This window comes from Crocuta crocuta, unplaced genomic scaffold (genome assembly GCF_008692635.1).
Source record: "Crocuta crocuta isolate KB4526 unplaced genomic scaffold, BGI_CrCroc_1.0 scaffold129, whole genome shotgun sequence".
NCBI lineage: Eukaryota > Metazoa > Chordata > Mammalia > Carnivora > Hyaenidae > Crocuta > Crocuta crocuta.
The window spans coordinates 6,899,678-6,910,578 of NW_027551571.1; the positions used below are offsets into that span (position 1 = coordinate 6,899,678).

The 10,901-nt window shown below is 37.0% G+C and overlaps 1 protein-coding gene across 1 annotated transcript in view; it reads right to left on the bottom strand.

The window, feature by feature from the left end:
• Positions 1-10,901, bottom strand: part of ROCK2 (Rho associated coiled-coil containing protein kinase 2) — a 131,307-nt gene that overhangs the window by 40,840 nt on the left and 79,566 nt on the right. The window contains exons 6-7 of the mRNA XM_077750937.1: positions 3,963-4,107; positions 1,979-2,117 (exon numbers count right to left, since the gene is read on the bottom strand). Coding sequence (XP_077607063.1) covers positions 1,979-2,117; positions 3,963-4,107 — 284 coding nt within the window. The remainder of the gene's footprint in view (positions 1-1,978; positions 2,118-3,962; positions 4,108-10,901) is intronic.

A 10,901-nucleotide genomic window follows, 5' to 3' on the forward strand; every position in this document is an offset into this window, starting at 1 on the left:
CAGAGTGGCTGCACCGTCTGCATTCCCACCTGCAGTGCAAAAGAGGTCCTCTTTCTCTGCATCCTCACCAACATCTGTTGTTGCCTGAGTTGTTAATATTAACCATTCTGACAGGTGTGAGGTGGTATTTCATTGTGGTTTTGATTTGTATTTCCCTGATGGTGACCGATGTTGAGCATTTTTTCATGTATCGGTGGGCCATCTGGATGTCTTCTTTGGAAAGGTGTCTATTCATGTCTTTTGCCCACTTCTTCACTGGATTATTTGTTTTTTGAGTGTTGAGTTTGATAAGTTCTTTATAGACTTTGGATACGAACCCTCTGTCTGATATGTCATTTGTTAAGTATCTTCTCCCACTCCACTGGTTGCCTTTTAGTTTTGCTGATTGCTTCACTGTGCAGAAGCTTTTTATTTTGATGAGGTCCCAATAGTTCATTTTTGCTTTTGCTTCCCTTGCCTCTGGAGACGTGTTGAGTAAGAAGGTGCCGTGGCCGAGGTCAAAGAGGTATTTTGCCTGCTTTCTCTAGGACTTTGATGGTTTCTGTCTTACATTTAGGTCTTTCATCCATTTGGAGTTTGTGTGTATGGTATAAGGAAGTGGCCCAGGTTCATTCTTCTGCATGTCGCTGTCCAGTTTTCCCAGCACCATTTGCTGAAGAGACTGTCTTTATTCCATTGGATATTCTTTCCTGCTTTGTCACAGATTAGTTGGCCATACATTTGTGGGTCCATTTCTGGGTTCTCTATTCTGTTCCATTGATCTGAGTGTCTGTTTTTGTGCCAGTACCATACTGCCTTGAGGATTACAGCTTTGTGATACAGCCTGAAGTCCGGGATTGTGATGCCTCCAGCTTTGGTTTTCTTTTTCAAGATTGCTTTGGCTATTTGGGGTCTTTTCTGGTTCCATACAAATTTTAAGATTGTTAGTTCTAGCTGTGTGAAGAATGCTGGTGGTTATTTTGATAGAGACTGCAACATTAACTCATTTTAAAGTGTGTATTCTAGAATTCCACCTTTAAGATCTTTTCCTCCAGAGAATATGCAACGATATAAATACATGAGGACAGGCACTGCAGGGCTCCTCTGTAACAGCAACTGGCTAATAATAAGGTTTGCTAAGAAATCACAGCACTTTCCAGCTAGAAACGCCCTCGGCTCTCTTCGATTGAATCTGACCCCATCATTTATGGGTAAGTAAAATTATTTCCCCTGTAAGTAAAATAATTTCCTTAAGATCATAATGCTAGGTGCATAAAGTTTGGACTGCAGTGCACATGCGCATTACAAATGTTGCTCTATGATAGGCTGATTCTTAACACAAATCTTAAAGAATTAAGATTTAATAAAAAAATTAAATTAAATTAAATTAAAAAAATTAAATAGAAAGGCCAAGGAAGAAACTCCAAAGAGTCTTCTATCTTCTCCTTTTGAGGCAGGTATTCACAACACTGTTCACCCATTTTGTTTTAAGAAATATCGAATTTCCCCAGCAGACTTACTCATATTCAAATGCAAATAAAAAAGGGCTGGGAAGGGGGCACTCCCAAGTCAAATACAAACAGCTTTGGAGATTATAACCAGTCAAGTATGTATCTGCACAAAATACTCTTCTCTCAAAAGATGTACAATAAGAATCATATCACTTAATTACTTTTAAGGATAAAACGTAAATAACAGAAGTTTTATTTCTCTCAAATGCGTTTTCTTACCAAGTTCTATTTTTCTCTTTTTAGACACGAAGGTTAAGTTCAGATTAGATTACAGTGGGGTTGCACACACATAATAACGAGAGTAACCCAACACCAGGCCTAGCAGTAGGAAAAGCCTCACCCAGAATTAAATGCAATTCGGATGAAGAGAAAGAGATTTAAAAAAAGAGAGAGAGAGAGATTTCATATGTAAATAAGAGTTAGCCATGCTTTCATTTCTACAAATTTAAAAGTTAAGGGCTCGCTACAAGAAATTCAATGTATATTACCTATCTGTTAAGAAGGCACAGATGAGATTCTTCGCATGTTTCGAAATTTCTGCATCTTCAGGGAAACATAGTGAGTTTTTATGATCCATAATTTTGCTATATGTTCCTACCAGTGAATCTGCATAAAATGGAGTATCTCCTAAAATTCCAAGAAAGAAGACATGGTGTATAACAGAGAATGCAAATTAAACACTTTTCATTTATTATTTAAATATGTTAACTTTACATTTGTCAGGCGCCTAGAAGAACAAATGAATTCAAAGTTTTTCTAAGGCCATTTTTCACTGCAGTAGAGCCCTCTAAGTGAGGTCCAGCGCTCACTAACCTGAGCAGGTAGGCCCCAGTCAGCCTAGGATACAGTACATCAGTGTCATTCAAACTCATTAAATTCAATTCTCAGAGTTGAAAACAACAGCAGGAATTTAAATGTCCCTTCAAAGGAGTCATGTGACTTCCTCAAAAGCACACTGTTTTTCTAAATCCCTAGAAGATTTCAGGAAAATCCTAGGTTATATTCTACTTTCAAAAGATTACAAAATACACCTAATGTGTCATCAGTTGGGGCCAGAGGTGGGGAGAATGGACAGCCACCAGGGAACCTACTCTGCATATAAAGGTGCACTACAGAAACAACGGGCACAAAACAAAATAGGTCATACAACGACAGGAGTTTAAGCACAGCAAGATCAATATTACATACACAAGGTGGTCACCAAGAGAAGGCAATTTATGCCACAAAAAATGTTCCGTGGCTGATTATTATTTAAATTTGAGACTTACCAAAATATTCTCATCTTTTTCTTAGTAATAATCATACTCAACTATCCCACAGATTCTCCGGATTTTCTGCTACCAATTTTTTTAGGGTCATCCTCTAGAAAACAGATTCTTCAATTTCTAAATATATATTTTCAACTCTGAAGTTATTTCATATAATGTTACCAGCCTTATCACACTTGCCTTATAAAGTAGATTTAGCTATATCTGCCTCATCCCTGAGCCAGATGATTCAGTCAGTGGCTTCCTTAGCCAGAAGATATTTTTGTGACCCTAGTACTTTGGAATTGGAAATCTCAAGAATGAAATCTATGATGTAAACAAAAGTTCTGAAATACATGAACCTTTCAAATGTTCATTTGGTCAAAGTGAAAGAAATTATTAAATAGGCCTCTGAGTTTTCTGAGAATGAAATATTATTATAAAATATTTTTATCTTGATAGTCAAATTGGTCAATACCTATTTATGATTTATTTTACTATATTTACTAACCATAAATACAAGTAATAAACAGAAGAAACACAGCTGACAAAAATCAATTATGTAACATAATTACATAAACAAACTAAAGAGTACTTTTAGTCCTCTATTATTGTTGAAACAAGTATACCAGCTTTATATTTAAAACATTCACAACAAATACTATTGATCAAGAAAATCTTGGACTTGAGGCCCACTGCAGCTGTAAACTTGATTCTTACTCTAACAATGCCTTCCCACAAAAAGGTCTACTGAAGGATTATTTCCCACCAGTATACTTTCAATTCCTTTCATAATCCACTAAATCACTATCCCAGTACAAAGGTTGGTTTTAATTTTCCAATAACCACCTGTCATATCTGATAAAATTCCACGTTTTAAAAAATTCCACTTCTGGGGCACCTGGGTGGCTCAGTCGGTTGGGTGTCCGACTTGGGCTCAGGTCAGGATCTCACAGTTCATGGGTTCGAGCCCCGTGTTGGGCTCTGTGCTGACAGCTCAGAGCCTGGAGCCTGCTTCAGATTCTGTATCTCTCTCTCTGACCCTCCCCTGCTCACGCTGTCTCTCTCTGTCACTCAGAAATAAATAAAACATTAAAAAACTTTTTTAACTCTACTTCTTCCATAGCATACAATTAATTTCCTTATATTCTCAAACTCTTGACTTAAAACTAAAGTGGTATGAGATGAGTTTTTTAAAAAAGAACAAATTAAAATATTTACTTACCCACCAGCATCTCAAAAAGGAAAACACCCACAGACCACCAATCACATTCTCGCCCATAGTAACCATCACCCCCTTGTGATTTGAGAACTTCAGGTGAAATATAATCAGGTGTTCCAACTGCTGTATCACAATGCACCATGCCTGTCTGGGTAAAGAGCAGAGATAAGGAAAAACAGTTGTATGTAAAAACATACACACATAAATGCAACTAATTCCATTATTACTATATACACAGTGGCTACAAATTGCTACCAATAAAACTTCACTGCTGACATAGCTTTGGGAGGACAGGAGTTAAATGTATTATGAGATGCTTAAAAGTGTCAGGATTACAGGGAAATCAAGGATAACTTCAACTCTAAAGTACAGGAGGCTTCATCCATGAAAGAAGTAAAAAGCAGTAAACTCCATGGGGATTCCATGAAAATCAACATCTTTTGTTTCTTTTTCTTGCAATACTAATTAGTTAAGAGGGCAATTACAAGGGAAGTACAAAATGTGATCTTAAGGCACTGACCTGGGGAAAAGAATTAGGAAGCTTTGGCATTTTCAAAGGAAAAGGCAGTACTTAAGATTACAAAGAGCCTAGTTTGGAGGCTGGTTAAAAACAGTTCTTACTATCAAGAAAAAAAATGAGGGAGATAGACCTAATGTTTAAATTAAAAGATCTTAACAGTTTCAAAGCAATACCACTAAGCTGCATATTTAGAAATACAGAGCTATGACATGAAGGTATTTGACAAAATGATAAAAACACCTTTATCTGTGTTTAGTTTGGGTGTGTAATAAGATACTCCTTATCTGATGTTTTTGACAAGGACAAGAACCACTGTAAATACACACGTGTGTGTGTGTTGTAGTATATGTGTGTGTGCGTGTATGTTTGTATTATGTGTGTGGGCTGTAAAATTAAATCACTGTAACAGTATAACACTAAATAATACTCATTCACCTCTAGCTCTGTCCAAACTCGCTAAGATTTTATAGATGAATTTAAATGCCCTCCATTTCCTTTACCTGCCCCGTAAAGAGTATGTCACCCACACCACTCATAAGGAAGCTATATAAATTCCCCCAGTACTAAGTATTATGACCACTTTGGGAAAAGGCAGTTCCATGTATTTTATAAGTATGATTTATGTAAATGTATCTAATTGCAATAAAATTAATCATGGGAAATTAATTTCAAAAACAATCTTTTCATTCCTCAAATTAGCAACAATAACTGTATGATTTTACTTTCCCAAAAATATAGCAAATAGAGCAGAGAAGTCATTTTAGTTTGAATATAAATAAAATAAAAGTTCTGAAAATAACTGGGCATATTATGAGGGTGATAATTTGTATGGATCAGTACTAAGGATAAAAGATGAAAAACATCAGTATCTAGCTTCAAAATGTAGAGCATAAAATTAATTTTTATCATGGACTATCCTATACTTCTATTATAGGAAACATTAAGAGGCTTGTCAGAGTAAAATGTTTATTTTTTTTGAGAGGGAGAGACAGAGAAAGAGAGAGCGAGGGCACAGGTGTGAGGGTGAGAGGGGAAGGGGTAGAGAGAGAGAGAGAGCGAGAGAGCGAGAGAATCCCCTCTGTGCCCTGGCTGAGCCTGACACAGGGGTCAATTCCACTAACTGCGAGATCATGCCCTGAGCTAAGATCAGAAGCTGGACACCCAACCGAACCACCGAGGTACCCCAGAAATTATAATTAAAAAAATTATTTAGCATTCAAAGGTTTAGAGGAAGGAGAGGAAAGGGTAAGACACAAAAGTAACTGGCATAAAGTTAGGCTGTAAGGGAGGGATAAGTTAGGCTTTAAAGGAGAGACCATGGCATGACAGCTTAGGCAGAAAAAAGAGCAAAAATAAAGAAACAAGAATGACTTCATATAAAGCATATTCAAGAAATGTAGTGAAGTCCAAATCAGCTAACAGTAAAGTTCCATGATGATGAAGATGGGAAAGGTAAGATGGAGATCAATGTTAATAATCACTTGCAGAAGAAATACTTTGGCAGGACTAAAGAACCCAGTTAATAGCACTCTGCTTTCGGGAAAATAAATATTCCAACCATAGCTTTTGACCAGCATAGTGGAGGTTAAAAACTTTTTTTAAAAACGTTTGGAAAAGATATTTTAAAATTCTCTCATGGAGAAGTTCTCATATTATGTGAATACAGAATCCACATTTATGACAAGTCTCTTATCATATTCTAAAGAAGTACAAAAAGGATAAACCAGAAACTAAAAAGACCTTGTTTCCCTACGGGGTGGTGGGTGGGACCAGAGGGGAAAGAAGGAAGTATGGGAATGGGGTGTGAGGAGTAGGGAGGGAGGGCTCCTTCTCTGAGCACGCAATTTGTACAGTTTTAACTCTTAAAACCAGGGAAATGTTTCACATATCTTAAAAACTATAAATAAACAATATCAACCAGGATGTGAAGGAGGTACACTAAATGGAATACAAATAGTAAGGAGAAATGAACCTGTTTTATAAATTAATAACATAATCACATCAAATGGGGTAAGGATGAAAAAAACTGACCTAAGTAACTTTGAAAAACAGTATCTTTAACACACACATACTATAAGGTTAAACACAAAAGGATCTGCACAAAAAATAATACATTCTAATTAGTAAGTCTGTTTGTCACAGAGGTAGGAATTGGTAATTCAGAAATAATTTTTAGGATATCCTAGAATTGAACAATAGGTAAATATACCGTAGATAATGAGAGCCAGGTTTCTCGCTGACTAAAAAAGCAATTACCAAAAAGACAGGAGAAGGTAAGAATGAACGCTGTGGTGCAGGACAGGAACCACAAGTATCAGTATGAACTCAGGACCTCAGGAGCCTATGTATACAGACTGACGGCACAGAATGAAATACAAATGTGTGTGCCTACGGATTAGCACATATAATCTATCTGGTATACGTGTGTCTGCTGACAAGGCCTAGAAATAATGACACTTCAGGAGCAAGAAGCACACTGAGCGCCCAAATACTGATTTCTAAATACCATTCTTTTTGTTGTTGTTGTTAAGTTTTATTTATTTATTTTGAGAGAGAGTGGGGGGTAGAGGGGAGGGAGAGAAAATCACAAGCAGGGTTCACACCGCCAGCACAGAGCCCAACATGGAGCTGGATCCCACGGACTGCAAGACCATGACCTGAGCTGAAACCCAGAGTCAGACACTCAACCAACGGACTGAGCCACCCAAGCGCCCCTCTAAATACTATTCTTGAATAAAACAAATCTGAGCTTCTTAGAGAAGTGGCTGATTCCAGAGCTGGGACACAGAAAACACAAGTCAAGCCTTCAACTTATAGTGACAAAAAATAAGAAAATGCTCCAAAAAGGAGGTGTGTCAAAAGGACATAGGAGACAACATAAGGAGCCTTTGCAAGATAAGCAAACTTTGGAGTGAGTTTCAAGGCATGAGTAGGAATCTGCCAAGTAAACTGTATTCAACATCAGGTATGAAGGCCACGAATCACAAAATTATGGATTTCATGACATTAAAAAACAACAACAACAACTAAATGTAATTTAAGACCCCTGAACTGTAAAGTACAAAAAAGGTCAAATGATAGAGAATGAGGGTGAAAAGTGAAAGGGATCATATCATCATAAGAAACTTCATATGACAAGCTAAGGAGTTTCAACTTTATTCAGTAGATGACAGAAATCTACACAAGGGCTTTAAGCAGGAGAGCAACATAAACAGGTATATGAATATTCAAAACCTCCTCATGAATACTTGCTTTAAATGGATCAGATTAAATGTTTATTTGCTAAAAACAAATCTGGTGTTTTATAATGGACAAAATATCACAAAATGGAGAGAATTAATGAAAACACAAAATCGGTCCATCACAAATCATGAGGTCGATCCAAGAAACTATTCTAAAAGCTCCCTCTAACGGGGCGCCTGGGTGGCTCAGTCGATTGAGCACCTGACTCTTGATTTCAGCTCAGGTCATGATCTCCTGTTTCTTGGGTTTGAGCCCCGTGTCAGGCTCTGGCTGGCAGCAGGGGGCCTGCCTGAGCTTCTCCATCTCCCTCTCTCTCAGTCCCTTCCCCACTCACATGCTCTCTGTCTCAAAAATAAATAAATAGACCTCTAAAAAATAATAATAAATGCCACCTGTGAAAGTGAGAAAAACTGTAAATGGAGTTCTTCATTACCAGATGCATTAATTAAGAGCCTCAGCTTGACTGCAACATAGGCAGGAGACCATTCGGTCATTTTAATAATTAAAAATGAGTACTTGCACCAGGAGCTCCTTTCTCAAACAGGCATATCCCCAGCCACATACCCATCTTGGGCTGGTGGAAAGTCCTGCTTCTTCGTGTGCTCTATCTAAAAAAACAGTCCAACTGGTTTAGAACCCCATCGCCGTTTGCACTACATGGTGCCCAAGGCACAAAATGCTGCCTGTTATTTCAGTTGCCTCCTGGGTACCAATTATTACTTTCATTAGGGCTCTGGTTACAAAGCTGCATAGCTTTTGAATGGTCTGTCCCTACTGCCTCCAAAAACCTGTTCTTTTTAATGTATAATTTTGCAGAAAACAGGGTTTCTTTTTTCAGAAACCCAAGCAGAAACACCTCCCTTTTTAAAAACTGATGTCATTTGTAGAAGAGTTAAGAACATTAACAATTTACCAATTAGCTTTTAAAGAAGTATAGCCTCAATTTAATCAAACAGTATACACCAGAATTATTAAGGGATATAATTTTACATTAGTTTTAGGTAATTTAAAATACTAATGTAAAATGTGCCTTCGAAGTTGGTAAAGGTGGCTATGAAATGCAAAATGACAAGCAAAGAGGGAACTCAATTTACCTAATAAAGCAAGCAATTTTTAATAGCAGTTACTTCTTGGCTATCACGGAGACACACCTAGATATACTCACTGGGACATTCACCCACATCTACGTATTTTTTCCAGAGAGAAAAAGAATAACAGAATCAAAATAAACTGTGTAAACCACAATTTATTAATGAGAGAACTTAATGAGATATACCATTACTCTTAATGAATTGTGATAGTAACAAATTATTTCAGTCCTTGTATAATTTTAGTTGTATTTTAGTTTTGCATTTATCCATGGCATATTTTTTCATATGATGCCAGAAGAGCTAAAAAAATAATTTGAGAATCTCAGTCTATATTGTAGTAAAAGGTTGGCAAACTTTCCTTTAAAGGGCCAGTAAATATCTTAGTAATATTTAGTAAATATTTTAGGTTTTGTGGCCACACAGGATCTCTACCAACTACCTTCTTTTTTTTAAAAACAATCTTTTAAAAATGGACAAACCATTGTTAGATTTTTTTTAATGTTTTTATCTATTTCTGAGAGAGACAGAGCAGGGGAGGGTCTGAGAGAGAGGGAGACACAGAATCTGAAGCAGGCTCCAGGCTCTGAGCTGTCAGCACAGAGCTCTACGCAGGGCTCGAACCCATGAACCGTGAGATCATGACCCGAGCCGAAGTCGGACACCTAACCGAGTCACCTGGGCACCCTGACAAACCATTGTTAGGACAAGAGCTGTATAAAACAGGCCACAGGCCAGACCTGAACCCACACCCCAGTGAGCCAATCCCATCCACAGACATGCAGATGAGAGAGAATGAAGCCAGGCGCACCTCTAACAGCTTTGAGGCCATAATGGTAATCAAACAGAGGCAGATAAAGTGATGAGCCTGAAATCTGCAACAGCACTATTTACATTAGCAGTTAACAGAACAAGATTATAAATTCTATGTACTATATATAGTTTTTAATTTAAAAATTCCTTTTGTTCTTCAACATCGTGGTTCTTCTTCTTCTTATTATTATTACTTGAGGCATGGAAGTTTGCGATAAAACATTTTTAAATTTCAATATTTAAAAAACACATTTTTCACTATGTTGAAATTAAGAATTTCTGTTCAAAAGACACAAATGGGTAGCTGACTGAAAGATGGTAACAGCAATATCTGTGGAATCACTATCGAGATTATATAAGGAATTTTTGCACATGAACAAGCTGATTTTTAAAAGGGTCAAAAGACATGCACACAGTAATTCATGAGCTAAATGACTGGCAATCATATGAAGAAAAGTTTGACATCATTCGTTATGAAATACAATTTTTTTAAAACCTACTACCTTACACTCACAGAATTGGTAAGATCGAGAGAGTGAATAATAAGAGAGGTGAGTGGCAGCACAGAGAGACGGGATTTCTAACGCACTACACCAGCAAGAGGCTGTGACAATCACAGCCACTCCAGACGGCAGGCCAGGCAGTACTGTAGTTACGTATCTTGAGTCAGCAGCCCCACCTCTACGTAGGTATGTTGAAGAAATCCTTGTCACAATACACATGGGACACATCTAAACATGTTCAACACCTAAGTGTCACTGGGTTCAACATAGCACTGCTGGTGCCAGGGGCATGGATGTGGCCTGGGAATCCAACATAAGGAAGAATAAGTAAAATTGATAGATAAATACTATGGGATACTAAGAAGCAATGAGCTATTTTACAGATACTAGAAAAGATATAAAACAGTGTTGAGTGAAAAGAGTAAAAAAAAAAAAAAATGACATCCATACCATTATACTATTTATACATATGTACACCATATTAACAATGTGCAAGAACTTACAGTAAACACATGATATTGGTTGTTTATTAGGAAAAGAGAGAATAAGACTGAAACAGCAACAGGGGAAACATCATGAAATAAAAACATGATGAAGCCTTCTGTTGGCTACTAACAACAATGAGTGATGAACCAAGGAGGATAATTAGTTCAGTTATACGTACCTGAATTAAAAAACAGTACATAAAATTATATAAACCACATTCTATTTTGCCTTATAGACAATTCAAGATATTTAAATTGCTAAATTTAGTATTCACTTACATGCCTGTAAA